At 45.1% G+C, this 22,053-nt stretch overlaps 1 protein-coding gene across 1 annotated transcript in view; it reads right to left on the bottom strand.

The window, feature by feature from the left end:
• LOC118384678 (netrin-1-like) overlaps positions 1 to 22,053 on the bottom strand; it is a 44,169-nt gene that overhangs the window by 2,542 nt on the left and 19,574 nt on the right. The window contains exons 3-6 of the mRNA XM_035771410.2: positions 12,711 to 12,899; positions 8,250 to 8,399; positions 7,045 to 7,098; positions 3,785 to 3,859 (exon numbers count right to left, since the gene is read on the bottom strand). Of these exons, the coding sequence (XP_035627303.2) occupies positions 3,785 to 3,859; positions 7,045 to 7,098; positions 8,250 to 8,399; positions 12,711 to 12,899 (468 nt within the window). The remainder of the gene's footprint in view (positions 1 to 3,784; positions 3,860 to 7,044; positions 7,099 to 8,249; positions 8,400 to 12,710; positions 12,900 to 22,053) is intronic.

Here is a 22,053-nt window from a genome sequence, read left to right as displayed (position 1 = left end):
CTAAGCAGATAGTAAAATACTGTTATACTGGACTAAGATTCCAGTCCATGAGGGGACCAAAGTATGCAGTACTAATCATGGATGTTAGCTGGAAAGACCAAGCAGCTCAGTCCTCACACCTCTGCACAATGCTTTAGTCCTGCTCCTCACCCAATGAAGTCCAAAGCGCCCATGGGGCTGGTGTTGAGTTGAGCTCATGAATGGAGATCTAGGACACTAAAACTTCTGTTTTTCTGTTAGCAGGCAAAATGGTAAATCAATACTACTTAGACCATCTTACCAGGGTAGCACCGAGGAGGGGGGGGAGGGAGAGGGAGAGAGAGAGAGAGAGAGAGAGAGAGAGAGAGAGAGAGAGAGAGAGAGAGAGAGAGAGAGAGAGAGAGAGAGAGAGAGAGAGAGAGAGAGAGAGAGAGAGAGAGAGAGAGAGAGAGAGAGAGAGAGAGAGAGAGAGAGAGAGAGAGAGAGAGAGAGAGAGAGAGAGAGAGGGAGAGTTTAATATCACAATGGAAGCCAAGCCTCCCGCTGGGTCCCCTCTCTGAGTAGTGTGCTGGGGCTTGACCCGCACACCGCCGACAAGGGGGCTCTAATCAAATTAGAGCGTGTTTAATTTCAATACTGAGGCCCCTGTCCCATCTGGTTATCAGCTGAGTGACTGATCTGGGCCCTGCTGCCCCCAGGGTGAGCTAACAGGGACCGCCGGGTGACGGGGCTGTGTGACCATTCATTTCATCGCTGGCCCTGAACGTCTGCAAAAGCTCTTTGATTCATTGTCCTCCCCGCTGGAGGGGTGTCAGCCCAGAATATAACCCTTTGTGGCTGCCGTCACCGTAGCTACGGCCACGATGGAAAACAAAAATGAATAAACACAACATATTTCTTTCTCTCCGGGGTGGCAATCCGTCAGCGTCGGCCTAATTTACCACCTGTTTGGGCCCTGTGGAATGCTCCGAGCCGGCAGAGTGCACCACTGTGTTTAAACAGGGGGCCTCTTCCCGTGACCCTGGGAGGCCCGCAGCGCCACTCACACAGGGGGGTCGTGGCCCCAACGAACAGAGACACTGTGAACCCCACAAAGGCCCAGGGACAGCCCTGAGAAATGAATTAGATTGAGGCAGAGGAAAAGCCCCCTGAGGATTGGTCTCTTCATAAAGCCCCAGCTCAGCCAAAGGAGAATCATCTGCACTCAGCTGTTTTGATGAACTCTTGAAAAACCAACCTTCTGCTTTTCATGAATCAGTCTTGTGATTTATAGATTTGTCCGTTCCTTTCATGGATGACTAGCAAGATTAAATGAATGAAAATATGTATTCTGATGGCTGTTCAGTTTTCTGGGGAACTGAAACAATGAGCTCACATTATTGTCTCTCTCTGTGTTGCACAATATTGATTGAGAAAAGAAGAACATTTGGCCATTTATGCATTGAAACTTTGTTAAAAGTCTCTGATGTGTCGCTCTATTTGATTGATGAACTATGATTGATGATGAGGCTTTTGGACATGTGACAGCTATGAAGGGGAACAGTGTGGCCAATGCAGCTGGATGTGTTTCATTAGCGAGAACACTGAACTGAAGTCTTAAAGGGATAGTTCACCCAAATAAAGAAAATGACACATTGGTTTCCTTACAAGGTATCACAGCAATCCATGCTTTGATTTAGTTGACTTGACTTGAATGGGATTTGTGCCACAAATGCTAAAACATTATCATGTGAACAGTGAAAGTAGAAAACAGTGCCAGGGAAACTATATCAAAGCATGGACTGTCGTCATTCCTTGTCAATAGATTGCTTACAGGGTAAGGAAACCAATATGTCATTTTGTAATATGGGTGAACTATCCCCAAACCCTGATTATAGCAGATACGGTCTTGTATGAACAAATCTATTCTAACAATCAAAGGCTGAACAATTTTAACACCAACTTAATGGGTATAACTACAGAGGAATTGGTGACCAAAATATTCAATATGATATAGGCCTACTGTACAGTTAGGTCTCATGCCAGGAGTCTAAGAGATCTTGCATTGTCTTTTATAAAGGGTATTTGGCTATACGGAGTACGATCTCCTCTCAAATGCTGGCAGAGTGCTGGACGTGCCTCAGGGTTTCTGCTGCTGCTGCTGCTGCTGCTGCTGCGGTTGGGGAGATTTGTACGGTGGTTAGCAGACATGAATCTGCTGATAGGAGATCTGCACCATAATACTACTGTGATTAATGGAATGGAAAACCCTCAGAGGCGAGAGAATCACTCTCCATATGGAGATATGGAGGCTACACAGTGGGACAGCACAATGAAACACTATATAGGAGGCCTATGATATGATCCATGGACTGTCCCTACTGCTACTACTGTCTCTCTTACATTACCCCCCACCCGTCTCATTCTTTTTGCTCTATTTCTAGATCTGGTGGTGCTGTTTTTTGGTGCTGATTCAGAATATAATGACACAAGTCCAGCATCATCCATCATCAACCTCAAATGTCCTTTTAACTTCAAGTTACAGAAGTTATTTCATTTGTGAAACCGTTCTAAAATTGCAAGCTATGTAAATACCTGTATTTGGCTTGAATGTTTTCATATTACTCACTTAGATTCAGATGCAGATGAACTCCTGTGGAGTCATTGATGACAGAGTACATTTGTTGTGTGATTTGGCTCATTTTATTAATATGGGGCTTGCTGACAATTCCTAAGGGCCAGATCCCCGCCAGAGCCTCATGCTCCCAGGGTGCACCAGCCTTTCACCATGGAGCAATAAAACTGGATCCCACGGAGGCTGGCGGCTGAGAGCAGGGATTGCCCGAGACCATGGACAGGGGCCAGGGTGAGCAGATCCACAGGGCTTAGAGGGAGGTGGAAGGGGAGAGGAAATTGTCCGTTAGCTGTAATTGAGAGGGACTGTGAGAGGACGCAGTGGGAGCTTGTTCTGCGGCCCTCTGAAGCTCAGAGCCCTCTCTTTATGAGGTACAACTCCCCTAAGACACACACACACACACTCACACACACATCCGTCAAGGTGGGACAACAAATCCAAATAGTTCCATCTAAAGCCTGGCAGAGCGGAGCTTTGCAGCTCTCCAAACCAATAGGGGGGCTGGCTCGTGCCACAACCTCTCTCTGAGGACAGTTTCAGCTGGAGTGGAGGAACTGATATGAGCTCAAGATGTAGAGGGAAGAGTTGAATAATCCCTTTGTTTCTCTGCCCAGACACTGATGCCACTGATCTCTATCTTTGGTGATAAAAGAAGAGGCCCTGCGGTGAGGATGCCCCCAGCAAACACTCTTCTCTCTGTCCAGCTCCCCCCACCTCCAGTGAATCTCACATAGTAATGAGTGTATGTCAGTGCAGGGATGTTAAGATATGTTAGACATAGGTTTTGTGTGGCTAGTTTACAGATGATAGATAATAATATGTATATGTTTTCCATGCTAACTAATCAAAGCAAACTGGATACAACTGTTAATGTGCTTTACACCGCCATTGCCAAAACACAGTCTAAAGCTGTCTGAAATACATATATTTTTTGAATTCCATCATTCCATCATGTCTTATTTCCCGGAAAGCAGCACTCCTCAGTCTAATACTGGCTGGCCTGTCCATCAGCGGGATCCCCTGGGCTCAGTTCCGAGACCATTTCCCTTTGATGCAATGACTCTAATCCTGAGAGCGTGAATAAGCCACAAGGAGGGGCTTGGGAGTGGACATGCCTGTGATTAATAAATACATCTGACCCTCGACCGCTGGCCGACGCCTGGGCATATAATTCCTGCACAGTGGTCTCACCATAGTCTTTCTTGCAGTACTTCTTCATGTTGATCTTCAGCTTGCCTTTGGATGCCTTGCAGTGAGAATCACAATCTGTGAAAGCGAGTGAAATGATGGGTGAATTAGGTTACAGCACAGCCAACATATCACAAACATCTAGATTTTAAATATTCTCTCTCTCATGGTTTACGGACTGACCTCAATTATGTTATCTAATAAAAGCCTTTTAGGTACATCCAAGGGTCTACACTCTACCCCCACTGTAAGGGGTTGAAAGCTTACATCTATTGCCAGGCCAATTTAGTGTACTTATGGTACACTGTCTCTTGTTATGGTGTCCCTGTGGAGCTGGTGGAGGTTTAAGGCTTCCCGCATGCTTCAGTTCGGCTGGCGACTAGTAGGCGAACAGAATGAGTGTGCTCACATACTCCCTTATAAGACCTTCGCTTGAAAAATGAGAAAAAGCGGCAATAGTACTGTACACTTATAAAATATATAATATATAAAATGATATAAAATATATAATTAATCTAAGATAACTCAAGAAATCTGTCATTCATTTTGACGTTTTTGCTGAGGTGATCTTAGTCACACTATTTTACATCTAAATAAGCTGTTTGGTTTAGTATTTCTCAAGTGAACAAAATGTGCATGAAATTGAGTCATCTATCATTGAATGTCGACAAACACTTAATTGTAGAATCCCTACTGTTGACCACTGACCGACGAAGGGGCGTAGACTTCGGCTACCGAACTTGCAATAGCCTCGAGAAAAAATGTGGAGTGCGTGAACAGCCAGGAAAAAAACCTTGCCGAAGACCAAAACAAACAAAAATGTCATAATACACTGAGTGCACAAAAACTGATTGAAGTGGATTTAACAGGTGACATCAATAAGGGGATCATAGCTTTCACATGGATTCACCTGGTTAGTCTATGGTTTTGTACACTCAGTATATATGCACAAAGTTTTCGGGACAGTTTAGGATGGGAAGCATGCGGACACCTTTACACAGATCCTATTGTCAGCTCACTCCCACTCTCTTCCTCCAACCTCTCCACACAGAATCTCTAGTCTGTCAGAGTCCTGGCATCCATTGTGTCAGCACTCAGGGTTGGGAAGGTCACTCACAAAATGAGGTCACTGAAGGAAGTTAGCTAGTAGCCTAACAAAACTTAGCAGGGGCCTAAGCAGTATCCAATCCACTTGAGGCGAGAAAGAGAATACTCTCACGTTGGCCGGGGCTGATCTCTCTGTGGTCGATCTCTCTGTGGCCTCTAAGAGGAGCCTGTTGCAAACCAGTGGCCAGAAAGAGCTCATAGTTATGATTAATTGCTTTCGGGTCTGGTGCTCTCCCTTTGACACCAGGCTGTGTTGACCTGGGCTCGCAGGCGTGCCAAGAGGATTTATCGATGTCCGCCGACCGTCGTGTTGTCAGGGTGCCAGGCACCTTTTGTAATGGGGAGATGGGTCTGGGACGAGAAGCCAAACTGAAAATGGAAATGGTTTGTTCCCACTTTTCCACTGACTGACACAAATTGGAACCAGAACATCTCCTGGTTTTGCTCCCCCTCCCAGTGTAATAAGCCCCATGCTCTTTTATGGGGGGAAGGGCAGTTAGGAGAGAGGGGACCTTTCAGCTTGCCTGAATATGGACAAACTTCATTATTTCTTCCAGCCCTCTGTCCAGTCCTCCCCTTTCTTTCCCTTTATACTCTGTGTGAATGAGGTTGCCCGGGTAACAGCGGAGCGAGAAAAAAACGCACTCCCCCCAAAAAGGCGGATTGGGGTGGAGGCAGGGGGATGGGGAGCAAGTGCATGTATGTGGAGAAAACATTTCTAGTGAAACGCCTGGCAGCTTTCGGGGGGTGTAGAAATGAAAAAGGGAAGGGAAATCCCAAAGTAAATTAATTTGACGAGTCCATAACGACCACGCCTGATTTCCATTTAAATGTGGCTAGGGCGGGGGCCCATTTGTCTCCCCCTGGCCCCTGGAGGCCTTCATCATACCTCCCTTTGATAGCTGGCATTGCCCATTAGCCCAGCAGCACAATCCCAGGACTGGCCATCACACCCACAGCTCTCATTAAGGCCCCGGTCCCCGCTGGGAGGACAAACGTCCCCTTTGTGTGGCCTCTCTAGCGGGGCCACTACCATTCTCCAGGGTCCCTGGGGACCACACCACTCTTAATTTGGAGGGTGGTGTCTGTGCGGGGTTCCTGACAAGACTCCAAACCCCATTGCAGCTGGTCGCCAGCATATGTAGCAGGTTGGCCATTCAGCTCAGTGAAATATGTGGAGCCACACTGTTAGTCCCATGTTAATGATCAAAAGTGACAGAACCTATATGTTTTACATGGAAGGAAATTTAAAGGAATACTGCGGGATTTGGGCAATGAGGCCCTTTTTCTACTTCCCCAGAGTCAAATGATGTCTCTGTGTCCAGTAAGAAGGAAGTTAGAGGCGGTTTCGCGAGCCATTGCTAACTAGCATTAGAGCAATGACTGTAGGTCTATGGGTATCTGCTGGCATGCAAGTATCCACTTAAGTAGAAGTTGGACCAAAAACAAGTTGGCTTAGGCAACAGGTTTTAGAGACCAATACTTTGCTCCAGGTCTCTCTTTTTCTCCTCACACGCATGCCAGGGGATCTACCCCACAAGCTTGGACTGAGCAGTGACTGAAAGTATGAGCTAAATGTTACAGTGGTATGTCACTTCAAATCAGTGTTGCACTATAGCACGCAGACTCAGAGCTGTGCATTTCAACAATAGGGCTGTAAATAAGTGAGCAAGGGAAGGGTTCTCTTCCCTCTCAGCGCAGCGAGAGATGATTGGAAAACAAACTGGTGCAAATGAAGCATGCAATCAGATTATGGGCTGGAGGCTGAATGGAAAAACAGAATGGGAGGCCGGAGAGAGAGAGCTGACCAAAAACCTGGATTTAACATCTCCTGACACAGAGACATCCACTTAAATACTGCAATTATGGAAGGTGAACCTTAAAATACTACAATGTTGAAGGTGGCCCTTAAAATACTACAATGTTGAAGGTGGCCCTTAAAATACTACAATGTTGAAGGTGGCCCTTAAAATACTACAATGTTGAAGGTGGCCCTGAACCCAAATAAGATGTAGAAATAGAAAAACATAAAAAAAATAGAAACTGTGGAATGATATGAATTGTGCTCATACTAAAATACAATACATTTGTTATGTTATTCTTTAGTAATTGCCATACCCTGTGGATACCACGTCTCAGCAGTGTCACAAACTCACCTAAGGGCTCTTCAGAGCTGGTATAGGAGGAGGTGGGCGATGCAACTGGAATCTCTGCAACAGAGAAACCACAGCACAAACATAATGACATTTCACATCACCACTCAAGTTTGACAGCTTCATAGGTGGAAAAAATGAGCAAAGTTGTTAGAACGTCTCAGTTCAATTTCCTGCTCACCTTCCTTGGGGCTTAAATGAACCTCAGAGCATTGGTGATATACTCTCAGGTATTCCTTAATAGGTTGTCATGTTATTGATTGCTGATTAGAACACAGCGATTGTGCTTGGAATACACATTAATAGCCAATTTCCCATCACTCTCTTGTATTCGTGGCATGCTGTATCGTAAGGCACAGAGAGCCAGGGCCCCTGGCCTTGTTAAAATTGAAGTTGTCAGGAAGTTTGATATAACATAAATGTTATATTAAGCTATTAAACCTAAAACATATTAGCTCGAAAATATACGAGAAATCAAATATTTTCAGCTCAATTTTCAAGAACCCCATTTCCTCCATCTTTTTTTTACACAACATTTGTTACTTTCCAAACGAAATGAAGGAAATCCTATTCCAGTGGGTTCACAGATTGATTTTATCGCTGTGGATCCTGGCCAAGCACACTGATTCCTTTTCCACAATGGCTTTGTTGAATTTCCAAATACAACTTTATCGGAAATGTCACCAATTGAAACGGCTGTATAAATTGTAAATGTCTATGTGTCCCTACCATCCGAGGTATCTTATCTGGTCATGCCAGCTGTGTTGGCGGTGCTAGCCACCCATTAGCCCATCTTGTGTATGGAGGTGTCGTTTATCGCCGAGAGGCTGGAATCTGTGGGCTGCTGATACTGCCAATAAACATATCAGTCATCATTACCCTGGACTGGCTGGGTGGATTTACAGGGAGATGGGCTGTTAACGGTGCTGCGACTCACAAGGCCATGTTAGCTTAGACATTATGCCCCGTTTACTTAAGCTCTGGTCTAACTGTAAAATATCCATCCAAAGAAATAAAGGAACAGGGGGAAATAACAAAATGAAATGAACTCAGGCCACGAATTCCTGCATAACAAGCATGGGTTTTGGTGTGATAGAGTACTTGTCAGCGACTACTCCTATCCAGTGTTGTTGCTAGCTGGGCTATGGTTGGGCTGACTTGTGTAGTCTGTCTGAGGACATTTCACTTAGTACTGAGGCAAGTCATACTTATGCAGGGGGCGATAGGAGAGCGGCTCTGCTGGTAGCCCTTGGCACAGCGGTTGCAGGTGATGCCGGTCACGCCGTCCTTGCAGGGACACTGGCCGGTGGTTTGGTTGCAGGTCTTGCCGGCTGCGCCAACTGGATGACAATCACACGCTGTCAGGAGGAAAGAGCAGGAGAAAACAGAGATGAGATGAAATGAAATCTGTTCGGTCTTCACTAGTATTGGTTTAAAACCAATTAGGCGTAAGGCATCCTTCTCAATTCCCTGTTTCTCTCGTTCTTCCAATGTTGACTCTCTGAACTTCAAAGTAAGCTTTGAACAAGCTCAAAGTGACTCACAGGCCACCACAGATGGGGACTGGGACCTCAAACAAATTACAATTACTCCCTTTTTCCTTAATGATTATAGGCCTTGCCATCAGGCATGAGTATTGAGGAACAGTATATTACATGATCAAATAATATCTGTTAGCACTTTGAGACTACACCTGTATGTGTGTGTGTGTGTGTGTGTGTGTGTGTGTGTGTGTGTGTGTGTGTGTGTGTGTGTGTGTGTGTGTGTGTGTGTGTGTGTGTGTGTGTGTGTGTGTGTGTGTGTGTGTGTGTGTGTGTGTGTGTGTGTGTGTGTGTGTCGTGTGTGTGAGCCGTGCGTATGAGCCGTGCGTGTGTTTAAGCCGTGTGTGACCAGTCTTTGTGTTTTCTCTGTGGAGGGTTGTGATCCACGGCGGGCAGAGCAGAGCCTGTGCGCCTCTCAGATTGAGTTTACAATATAAAGCTTTTTGGCAAAGAGCTCCTCGCAAATATATCCCGAATAATGTTCCCCATTAATGGAAGAGTGGAACACACATCAAAGCCGTCTGTTTAAGTTGTTAGTCAGGAGGATCGCACATTAAATGTGAGAATTTGGGTTTTGTGCATGTGCACTGCCAAACGTTTACCATAAAGCCTGTGTTTGAAGTGGAAGCCCAGCTCTCTCCATTAGAGTTGTATGAGTTTTATGTAGCGGAAGAGTCATTTGAAAATAGCTTTAAGTGGTCCAACAGAGGCTGGAGTTGGGTGTTATTAGCTGGGATTCAACGGGTTTCATCAATATTAGAAGTCACTTGTTAAATAAAAAAACGAAAACTTTTCTGTCCTCTTTCTACTCAATTTGCAGTATAAGTACATTTTGCCAAGTTTGTTTGACACATTTTATTGAGGTATAATAAAATCAGCATAAAATAATCCTGTCCAAAAAAAAAACCAAAAACAAGAAGGGTATGAATGAAAAGTCATGTTTCTAATAAAGTTCCCCATCTTTACCAGCCAGAATGTTATTGTGGTTCTTATGTCAGGAATACAGTAAATAGTCCCATTAATTTAGAAACAGGTTTCTAAACTGTACAGTATATAGACTGAAACTGTAGGCTTGATCTTGCTTTCTGTTGATTTAATGGGCATTATCTTCTATAGCCTTTACAAATGACTTTTGAATGTAAATGTAAAATAAAACATGAGGTCAGTCTTGTCCCTCCCGATGGCATGTGGGTAACATCCATGTGTACTCTAAAGATGTGTGTCTCTTTCTTAAGGGGTTATAAGGGATTGTACTTGAAAGCCACATTAAAATAACTCTTGTTTTTGTATGACTTTATATTACTTCTAGAGATGCCACCAACCACACATCACAACTCAATCCATCCACCACCATCTAGTCCTCTTCCTCTGAGCTCAAACCACTGCATTGTGCTCTTAATGTTCTGAGTGCTACACTGGGAACTCACTGGAAACATGAATTAATTTCCCTGCGGTGTGGAGGTAAAGAGTTGCTGAGAGGTTGGGCCTGGTGAAAGGCTTATATGGCGGAGCGGATGAGAGGACTGGGAATAAAACAAACCGTTAGAGCTGGGGGCCGCCGGGGGCCGCCGGGGGCCGCGCTGTGCTCCGAGACCCGTGTTTACACTGCGCTTGATGAGGGATGAAGTCGTTAATCTGGGAAATAAAACATGAGGCGTTCCACACTGCCACTGCAGACGCCGGTGTTTCGGTTTATAAGGCGGAGGGGTCTATTCTGTAACCGCCACCTTTCAGAGAGTGGTGATCTTCCATTTTGGGGGTTCAGGTTGGAGAACGAAAGCAGACTTCCTCCTGGCTGTGTTGGCACAGCATTGTGTTTCCTGTCCAAAAACAGCAGAGCGAGATGGTTGGCTGAGTTGAACAATAAATACCATGGGCCCTAACTGATGTCACAAAGCGCTGAGTTTGTCACCTGAGGAGAGCACAGCAATCAGGCTGTTTGGGTTTGATCCCAGAGTATGGAACAGAGTAAAAGTTGGGGCAGAGCTGGAAGCCTTCAGGTTACTATTACAGCCCTCTAGAAAGCCTAAGACAGGTTGCTGTATGTGGTTAGCGCATTAGGGAAGGAGAGAAACTCTGTAACACTAACCTGCCCATAGCTTCCTCCTCTGCCCCTGACTGCATCCCAAATATAGACGTAAAAATGTTTGGACTGGCAGCGTGCAGTGAAACAATGATGCTCCCAACCATTAGTCACTTTCAAGAAGTGCAAAAGATCCATGAAATGTGTTAAGAACAACAGCACAACATGAACTACATTTGCCCTGAACTCCAATTAGGTGTGAACTCTGACTGCCACCACTGTGAAACGACCCCAAAACAGTCTGAGTAAGTGGCTGACATTTATATATGATGGTGGACTGTGTTGATACGTTCACTCCGTGAGACTTGGAATAGTCAGTATGAGTTAAGAGTGGAGGTCCCTTGTGGTCTGCAGTAGGAAATGTAATATGTTGCAGTTCCTGTGACTAATTAGCCAGTGGTGTACCAGGCTGAAGGGCACTGGAGAATAGGTACTCTGAGAATCCGCTCTGAGCCAATAGGAATGCAGCCACGGCTGTGGTTGGAGACCACAATATGCGGGTCTGCACAGAGTCACTCACTTGTCACTGAAGCGCAAGCTGGGTCCCAGTGTAATACAGCACATTGAGATGTTGTAATCGGACTGGAAAACAAACGCCTTGAAACAATATTCTGTCTTTCATACAAGGAGGATATTACACTCTTAGAAAAAAAGGTGCTACTGTATCAAGAACATGAAACTATTTTTCGGCTGTCACCATAGGAGAACCCTTTGAATAATTATTTTTGGTTCCCTTTCTGCAGAGGGTTCTACCTGTAACCAAAAAGCGTTCTCCTATCGGGACAGCCGAATAACTATTTTTTTCTAAGAGTGTAGGATATTGTTGTATTATATCTCTTTGGAAAGACTAGTCATCCAGTTCAGGGTAATGTGGGATGTCGGTGGATCTGATGCTGAGGTGAAATGGTTGGCTTGTTCAAAGAGACTGTTTGAATCAACTCCTGCACTCCTGAATTCCATGGCAGACCTCACTTCTATTGTTAGCCACTCGTCTTTTTGTTCTCCACCTCCCCCGTTACAATTCACAGAAATGTAGGGCGATTCATTATAGCTCTCCAAGTTAAGCAAATAAAGTCTAATAAAATGTGGTCACTAGGGACCGAGTGTTGGGATCCTCCCCTGCTTTAGTGATAAAGGTACTTCAACTACATTGTTTCAAAGGCTCTGTCCACAGAAATGCTGTTATTACTGTAACCTGTAACCTCTATTTGAGAGAGATAACTTATGACTTGAACAAGAAACAGAGGTAGAAGTTAAAGCATTTGAGGTAAATGCGCAAAATATGCTTTTTATTAATCCACTCACTCAAACCTGCCTCATCTTGTGCTGGTGTTTGTGTGATTGCATGTGTGTCTGTGTGTGCGTGCACATATGTGTGTGTGTGTGTGTGTGTGTGTGTGCGTGCGTGCGTGCGCGTGTAAGTGTGTGTGAGTGACAGGTGCTTGTTTGCTCAGTGCCTCAGAGCCTGGCTTCTCTCCCCACGGTGCAGGGAGACAGAGGGAGTGAAGCTTTTCTCTCCTCACACACTAATCCTGAACAGCATGGACTCAAACCTGACTTATGTGCTCACACCTGTGAGTGTGTGTGTGTGTGTGTGGGGATGGGGGATGATAGCGAGATCTGTTTCCACTCAACTGTACAGCGGATCAGCTCACACATCACTCAGTTTGTTTTGCTTGTGTTGTCATGGAATTCCCACTAGACTCCAAATACCAGAATCACACAGGTCAGCAACACTCGCACTGGCAAGGTGGGAGCTTTTGTCTTTACAACTATCTTTCACCTGTCTCACAAAATAATAAATAGTAGTGAAGTAGTGGAAAGTGCTACGCAATAAAGTTATCAAAAGATAGTTGGAAGACTTGTTTCCTGCTGATAATTTGTTGAATTTCTAGATATCATGGCAGAACAATTCAACTTGTTTTCCAACAACATACGTCACGAAAGTCCCAAACCGAAGCAGAATATCAACTAGTGTGAGGTTTGGGTGTCATGCAGCCATTTTGAGTAGCCCACCCAGCAGACACCCAGCCCAGGCACTGTACCTTTGCAGGCCCTCCTGTGGGAAATGGCCTTGGACATGTCCCGGAAGAAGCCCTCCTTACAGTAGTGGCAGTGGCGTCCGGCGGTGTTGTGACGGCAGTTGAGACAGACTCCGCCGCTCCTCCGCCCAGACAGCTTGTACAGCTCCATGTTGAAACGACAGCGACGGGCGTGCAGGTTACAGTGGCAGGCTGCAGAAAGATGGCGAGAAGGCGAGGGGGTGAATAACACAGAGGTCAGTCGGTTCGCATGCTTTTTACACAGGTGTTGAGTACACTTAATGAAAACTTTGGCCTCCAGAACCTCAACACTCAACACAAAAAAACTCCCACCATGCAACCTTGTAGTTCAGCTAGTCCAGTGCTTCATAAGCTGGAACTGAAAACTGATGAACTCAGCAATTTCATTCACATGTACAGTATATCACAGTAGGGTGTTGACCACGCTACTTTCCAATTTCCAAAAGTTTAGTGGAGGGGAACCAAATAACAGCTAGTGAACTGTAGTGTATGGAGACCCTGAGAAAGTTACTGTTACTTTAATGACATCAGTGGGTCAGAGTCCTCTGGTCAGACATGTCATTTGGAGACAATGAGTTATGAAAACAGATGGATTGGCCAGGCCATGAACGATCCAGTTTCTAAGAGTAAATGGTGTAGTCCGACTCCACGCTCTCCTTTCCCCTCCACCTGCTTATAGATTTGACCTCTGACCCCTAGTGACGTCAGGAGAGAGTTTTCCTTTCCCACAGATCTCGCAGCCTTCACTAACTCTCTTAGTTGTTTTATTGTCATAACATTATGAGGGATAACTTCCCAATTAAATCGGGTGATTCATTCATCAGTTCTCTCTGTGCGTTAGAGCCAGGGTGGACTTTCCACCTCTGTTCTAGTGATATTCTCTTCCAAAGCACTGTGAAAGAACTTCCATTTTTTGGGCTTGCATTTGAGCTTTTCTGTTTTAGTCTCATCCAGGCACGTACTGCTGTGATAGAGCTGGAGGAGGAGAAGCCTGCATGGTTTCTTATTTGTGGATAATCTCTCCATCAGTGCACCCTGCCTTACGGTTATAGCCACAAGATCTGAGTGATAAGGGCACATATGCTACACGTTCATCAGCACTCCCAATCACGTACCAACCAACTCACACCTGCCATTGGGGACCAGGGTTGCCAGGTGGGTGGGATTCAGAGCTGCTTCCTCTAAATTGGGGCTTAAACACACACAGTCACACACAAACCGAGGTGTTTGGCAGATGTCATGGGCTTATCACACCTCAAACCCCAGGGCCGATCAGCACACTCAGGGCACACCAGACCCCCGGAGCTTTGAAGCGTGCCCCCCCCTCCCTCCCTTGCTCTTTACCGCCTTCTTATCCCAGATGTTATCTACACTTTGGGTGGACGTGTGAATGGGTAATGGAATGGAATGCTCTTAGTTTTCTTACCAGAGGAAAACATCCTACAGATAAATGCCCAAATAAAGGAAACACCAACATAAAGTGTCAAGGGCATTGAGAACTGATAGATATTCTACAAGTGTCTGGAACTCTATTGGAGGGATGCTACATTATTCTTCCACCAGAAATTCCATCCTTTGGTGTTTTGTTGACGGTGGTGGAAAACGCATCTCAGGCGTTCAATTGGGTTGAGGTCTGGTGACTGAGACACACACACACACACACACACACACACACACACACACACACACACACACACACACACACACACACACACACACACACACACACACACACACACACACACACACACACACACACACACACACACACACACACACACACACACACACACACACACACACACACACACACACACACACACACACACACACATACCCTTTAAACCCCCTATGCTCCTTTGAGACCCCTATTTTAAAGTCACTGAGATTTCTTCTTCTAGCCATGGTAACCAAAATAATGGGTAAGTGGGCATTTTTATACATGAGCATGGGACGTTAAGAGACTCAGGAACCACACCTGTGTGGAAGCACCTGCTTTCAATATACTTTGTATCCCTCATTTACTCAGGTGTTTCCTTTATTTTGTCAGTTACCTGTATGCTGGTACTGTAACTTTAATCTTCACAGTGAGCCAGATGAAAGTTGAGAGATAAGAAATACCAGGTAAGTATCTGGGCACATGCATTCTGCATGCAATATAGGCCAAATCTCCCATTACTTTGACAAGCAGCACGTCTTTGTGCGGTCTGTGTGTATACAATACTGCTTCAGCCTGTGTGTGACCCACTGTGTGTGGTGTCTATGTGTTTGTGAGAGAATGTCTGCATCATGTGATTAATAAGCGTTATCTCCTTGGCTTTCCCCAGCCTCTCCTAATGAGCGCTGTGCTATCTCATACACACTTCCCTGGCCTGCTCTCCAATCACGCAGCTAATTGTCCCTCAGTGCCAAGGCCTCAAGTACTGATAAGCTATATTTAGACCAGCTGGCCCAAAATATCCCTCACAGCATCTATCACACACACTGTTGTGTTTACAACTGGGAAGCCTGACAACAAAACATCAACAAAGAAACAAACAAAACCTCCCTAGTTTTCAATGTGTTCAATAAGAGCTTCAATTTTGTCCAATTATGGGAGGAGATGTGATTTCTGTGGTTTCACATCAATAATAGAGAACGTAACAGTGGCTACCTACCTGGCAGTGTAGCCTTCACGTAGGGCCTTTTTGTTGTTATTTGAAGCACTGTCGAACATACTTAGAGGTACACCATTTCAATCTATTTATTTTCAAGTGTTGTAATACTGCATAGTGAAGGACATGGTAGGTGTGAGACGCTGACATGATGAATCATCCCACAGCTCGCTGTAGGTGGATTAATATTCTGTGTTCTGTGAGAGAATCTCAAGGCCATACATGCCCAGTATTGATAGCAGGTTCTGGATTGTTGCAGGAACTCAGCACCTCCCTGCCACAGACACACATAACCTACCTGTCACCGGGGGTGTCTGATGTTAACCAAATACTCTGTGTACACGGCTGCCTGTGTTCCTAGGCCGCAGACAGAGGAGTTGTGTGATTTGTATTGAGAGGAATGCTGCGCTTGTTCAAGGATGAAGAGGAAAGGAATTCCAGTGAATTATTGTTTATCCGGGATCAATTAATCCCTCAGTCAGTGAAGGCCCATAATGATAGTGGCCCATATTATGAGAGGATGCTGTGTGCCAAGCCAAACAAGCCTCTCATCCTCACCCTGTCAGTGATCTGAGAAAAACACAACATCAGTGCCCTTAGGAGATTAATATACCTGTCACATTCTCTCCGAGGTATCTAAATCAAATCAAACTTTATTAGTCACATGCTCCGAAAACAACAAGTGTAGACCTTACCATGAAATGCTTACTTACAAGCCCTTAACCAACAGTGCAGTTCAAGAAAGAGTTAAGAAAATATTTAACAAATAATCTAAAGTAAAAAATAATACAAATAAACACAATAAAATAACAATAACAGGGGGCGCTGGTACCGAGTCAGTGTGCGGGGGTACAGGTTAGTTGAGGTAATTTGTACATGTAGGTAAGGGTGAAGTGACTATGCTTAGATAATAAACAGTGAGTAGCAGCAGTGTAAAAACAGATGGAGGGGGGTCATTGTAAATAGTCCAGTGGCCATTTGATTAATTGTTCAGCAATTATGGCTTGGAGGTAGAAGCTATTAAGGAGCCTTTTGGTCCTAGACTTGGCACTCCGGTACCGCTTGCCGTGTGGTAGCAGAGAAAACAGTCTATGACTTGGGTGATTGGAGTTTCTGACAATTTTATGGGCTTTCCTCTGACACCGCTAATTATATAATTATACAGGTCCTGGATGGCAAGAAGCTTGGCCCCAGTGATGTCCTGTTTGGCCATGCAGTCTTGGGTGAACAGGGAGTAAAGGAGGGGACTAAGTACACACCCCTGAGGGGGCCCAGGGTTGAGGATAAGCGCAGCAGACGAGTTGTTGCCTATCCTTACCGGCCTGTCAGGAAGTCCAGGATCCAGTTGCAGAGGGAGGTGTTTAGTCCCTGGGTCCTTAGCTTAGTGTTGAGCTTTGTGGGCACTATGGTGTTGAACGCTGAGCTGTAGTCAATGAACAGCATTCTCACATAGGTGTTTCTTTTATCCAGGAATGCAGTATTTCCATGACAACACTTGATTTTAATAGGTTGATATTTCTGAGCGCTGGGTTTGTTTTCCTCCTATACCACATTGGTTACTGTAAACCTCCTGGTGCAGGGGCTATGCATCAGGTCTCACTGTGAGAGTCTACCACATTGGTTACTGTAAACCTCCCGGTGCAGGGGCTGTGCATCAGGTCTCACTGTGAGAGTCTACCACATTGGTTACTGTAAACCTCCTGGTGCAGGGGCTGTGCATCAGGTCTCACTGTGAGAGTCTACCACATTGGTTACTGTAAACCTCCCGGTGCAGGGGCTGTGCATCAGGTCTCACTGTGAGAGTCTACCACATTGGTTACTGTAAACCTCCCGGTGCAGGGGCTGTGCATCAGGTCTCACTGTGAGAGTCTACCACATTGGTTACTGTAAACCTCCCGGTGCAGGGGCTGTGCATCAGGTCTCACTGTGAGAGTCTACCACATTGGTTACTGTAAACCTCCCGGTGCAGGGGCTGTGCATCAGGTCTCACTGTGAGAGTCTACCACATTGGTTACTGTAAACCTCCTGGTGCAGGGGCTGTGCATCAGGTCTCACTGAGAGTCTACCACATTGGTTACTGTAAACCTCCTGGTGCAGGGGCTGTGCATCAGGTCTCACTGTGAGAGTCTACCACATTGGTTACTGTAAACCTCCCGGTGCAGGGGCTGTGCATCAGGTCTCACTGTGAGAGTCTACCACATTGGTTACTGTAAACCTCCCGGTGCAGGGGCTGTGCATCAGGTCTCACTGAGAGTCTACCACATTGGTTACTGTAAACCTCCTGGTGCAGGGGCTGTGCATCAGGTCTCACTGAGAGTCTACCACATTGGTTACTGTAAACCTCCCGGTGCGGTGGCTGTGCATCAGGTCTAATTGTGAGAGACTACAGACTCAGAGATTGAAGTCTTGTTTATTGAAGTCTTGTTTGGCCATGCCCTCAGGAACCTAGTGATTTCCCAATTAGTATAGGTGTATACTTTTCACATGTTTATGGGACCTTCTATGAGCTATGCAGTTTGTTAAACAGCATGTGTTCCAATGTGCTGGTAAAACAAATCCTTGCATCATGTGAAGTTACAACAATAAACAGTTTTAGTTTGAGTTATTTCATTCAAAGTGCTTGTTACAGAGCCTACATGATGCCTGCATAATACTTGCATAACACCTGCCTGGTGTGTGGGTGAAGCTTCAGAAAATGAGTCACAAGTATTCATTAACATTCATAAAGCACTTATGAAATCAAAGTGTTCCCACTCATTCCCCCATAAATATCCAAATCGCAATGGAACTGTAATATATGAAGTCATAGTTAAGTCAAGTAACTATTTAACTAAATCAATAAAAATGACAAGTGACTAATAGCATGCCAGACTTATGAAAGCATAATGAATCAATGGTTATGTTTTATTAAGGATGAGAACCTATGGTATTACAGTATATCGGCGTCAATGTGAGGGACATGGAAGTCACTGTTTGGCTCATTAAGAATTATAGCAATAGCTTTAAGTGGATGATACAATATGTTTCCATCACAACCGGCTCACTCCTACATTACTCTTATGAAGTTCTAATACATCATTGTCACAAATATCTGATTTAATAGAGAAACGCATATATTATACATTTTGGTGCCAAAAATCAGCAGACATGCCTCGAAAACATTATTGGTAATATGCCTCCATTTCTTTGGGCCAAGGGATTTGTAACAGAATTAAGATCCAACTGTGCATTTGGTCTGTTGATACATACTGCATGACTTTAATGATACAAACGCCCCTGAACGTCTTCTGTGGGGCACTCCCGTTAGATCAGTCACCCTTATGCTCTTAGCTTCATGCCCCAGACATACTCAACATTTTCCTACAATAAATATTTCGATTGCACATTGCTGGAGCAGCTGCTATTTTGAAGAGGGAGAAAAAACAACAAAGGCCTTTTGGAACGAGCTATCCAGATGATGAATCATTTTACGGGTTTCCGGAATGCTTTTGATGACTTGAGCTGGGGTGAAAAGCTGGGGTGAAACGTCTCATATTGGGAGGACAGATTCCGCCAACGGCCCTGATGTTCTTCCATAGCAACCCGTCACCTCGGCGTAATGCTAACAAATAAATAAACAAGCGAGAGTGCAGATAAAGAGCGTATAAAGACTCCGTCTGAGCAGAGCTGACAGGTTGAGACAGACAACTGTTTCAACACGAGGACTTTTAGCATGTGTGATTTGTTTTTATTGAGACACACATTGGAGGCGGTGAGGGATGAGGTTTAAATAGGATGAAGTGATGAACAACCCTGGGGTTCATCTGCAGTGGAAGCAGCACCTGTCTCAGTTCCTTCCTCGGCTATAGGAACTGAATGGAAACTCTGACCTCTCTACGCTGGAAGGTCCAACATCTGCATCGTCCCCCTTAGTGGCCCCTCACACCATACCACTGGCACTCGGCATTCAGTAGCTCTCTCTTTTAGAAGGAATGCACACAGGCATTGATAGAAATATTTCTCATCCATAAAGAACATGGAAGAACTGAACAAGAGGGTCTGCCACAGTGACAGTTAATGGTCAGTTCCTGGAAATACTGCATATTGACCAACACAGTTATTTTTCACACTTTGACATGGTTGGCTTAAAGGGTAGAGAGGATGGAAGCAGATGAGCCCAGGTGGCCTGATTTTACTACAGAGATGTTATCAAACTAAAGTCATTAGGATGGCCAATTAGTGGCAACATGTCTAATCCCTGGGGGGCTATGGCTTGTGCTTGGTTACCATGAAAACACTGAGTGAGACATGATGATCAATCACTCAGTTCACCTTTAACCTTTGAAGACCTGCCAAACCACACAAGAGTGCACTTTGTGCCCTGAGATGGAAGATGGAAGAGATAAGCCATGCTAATGTATTGGATTTTTGTGTTATGAAATGGTGGTTTTGATTCTGATGCGTTTCCATTCAACCCAAGGACCCAAGCATCCTCTTATGTCAAAAGACAATGCAGGGGTCAATATGCTTAGCCCTTTTTAGTCTTCAGAAAGGTAAATGCTGATTTTATCAGTAATTACTTGCCTTAAACCAAGTCAGAGTGTAAGCTTATAACCTTCCAGCTATAAGCTATCACTCTTGCCAAGAGAATACAACAGGAAGATTGTTAAAGACCTGCTACTGAAGGTAAACGTAAACTTCAGTAGCCACTACACGGTCATGAAAAGCTACAATCAAACTTGAATCAGACTGCCTATACTTTGAGGTATAGTACAACACAAATGTTTTATAACACCATGACAGACCCTGACTATGATAGGGTACCATAATGAGAACTTGCACTCTAAATGACTGTACATCGTGTTTTACTGAAAGTCTGAAGAACACGTGTCCTATGTGTCCTAGCTCAAGTGGCCCCAATTTCTATGTTACAACAAAAATCCTTTATAAAGGCCCTTTGGCCTGGCAGCAAAATGTCAGAAGTGAAGTATGTTGAGCAGCACTGTGTGCCTGAGGACTAATAGGATCTCCTTTACACCACCAACCCCTGTGGCCGTGTTTAGCAACAACAAAGCCTCCCTAATGGGCTCCCATTTCCCACTACTAACGCAGGTTTAATAGCAGTGTGTGTGTTCTCTCCCTGCTCCCCATCTCAGTGGGACACCCTACCCCTCTCACCCTGTGGGCTCTCTCTCACACAGAGGCAGTCTTGGAAGGCATCTCCCCTCCGCCTCGCTACGCAGTGATGTCATGGGGAGCGCTCTCTTTTTACGAGCGCAGCTCTGTGATCTCTGGCGGAGATCAATTAGCTGAGCAATCAGGCCTCCCCTGCTTTTGTGTGAGTAACTCCTCGTAAAACAGAGTGGTTGCCTGGCGACCGGGCACGTGGCGTCTCAACAAAAACAGCCACCCAATGTCAGGCCAAGCCATGCTCTAAGAACGAAGGCAGAATTAAACCGTGGTTCTCCTGTTCTGAGCATAACATTAGCTAATATAATGTAACATTAGCGAATGCTAATGTATCCAGTGTGATGGTTGGTGACTGGTGCCACTGTCAAAACCAGTTGTTAATTGGCCTAAACGATGCCAGTCTACTGCATACAAAATATCATAACCATGGAGAAGTTGGAGTTGGATCCATGTTGTCTGAGAGTTCATTAGAAGCCTCTCAAAAAACATTGTTGATCTCAATGACAATGTTTGTGTTAGCCATCTTTCCCAAGTATTTCTTTGCATGTGTTAAAAAGGCATGGCTACTGTATAGTATGCCGCCTTGTTCTTTTAGAATAGCTCAAGTGGAACCACACATCACCTGTACATGAACCCACAGAGACTGCTCTGTATCACAACCCTTAACTACAAGAAAAAATACCTGACACTATGGAACAGCAAAATTAAATAATTGTGCAATCAGTAATAGCCAGAGAGCTCGGTGCCCTCCCCTCAACAACTAGTTGTGATTCCAATGATAATACACTATATCTTGTGAATAATAATATACGTATAATGAGCAACATATCTCAGTCCATTTATCCTGCCTGCACAGGGCTGGGAACAGGATGAGAGCAGGCAGGAGAACACCTCAGTGGAAATGATCTCGCTATCAAACAGAGCCCAATCAAACTGCTACTCTCCCAATCCACAGACCGGTTCTCATGGCCTCTGGTCTGAATGAGTCACGCTCTATTTAAACACTCCAGGTCCCCACAGTCAGGAGTCCTCATCACCTCCGGGGAGGTGATAAAGGTTGCTAAGACTTAGCGTGTGCATTAGATGTTAGCAACCGCACTAAGGGTAATTGTGACTTATGTGAACTCCGCTGCTGCCTGGGCGGTCAATGTGGGAAAACATTGGACTATAACATTTCCAATGAAAGTATCAGGCTGATGTGCTAGTGGCACATCATCCTGTGTTGTCATGAGCTGCTGGGCGGTGGGAGAAAATAAACAAGAGTATATGGGGGGGTCGGTTGGACGGGTCATCTGGGGAGCATTTCCGCTTTAGCGTATGTACTGTAGAGCACCGGTGAGGAAATACGCCAGAATGAAATATATCTCAGTGATGGCACAGTGGTCTAAGACACTGCATCTCAGTGCTAGAGGTGTTCGCTTCCAGGCTGTATGGCAACTGGCTGTGATTGGGAGTCCCATAGGGCAGTGCACAATTGGCCCAGCATCATCCGGGTTAGGGTT

The sequence above is a fragment of the Oncorhynchus keta genome, chromosome 5 (genome assembly GCF_023373465.1).
Source record: "Oncorhynchus keta strain PuntledgeMale-10-30-2019 chromosome 5, Oket_V2, whole genome shotgun sequence".
Lineage (NCBI taxonomy): Eukaryota > Metazoa > Chordata > Actinopteri > Salmoniformes > Salmonidae > Oncorhynchus > Oncorhynchus keta.
This window is presented reverse-complemented; position numbering and strand designations above follow the sequence as displayed.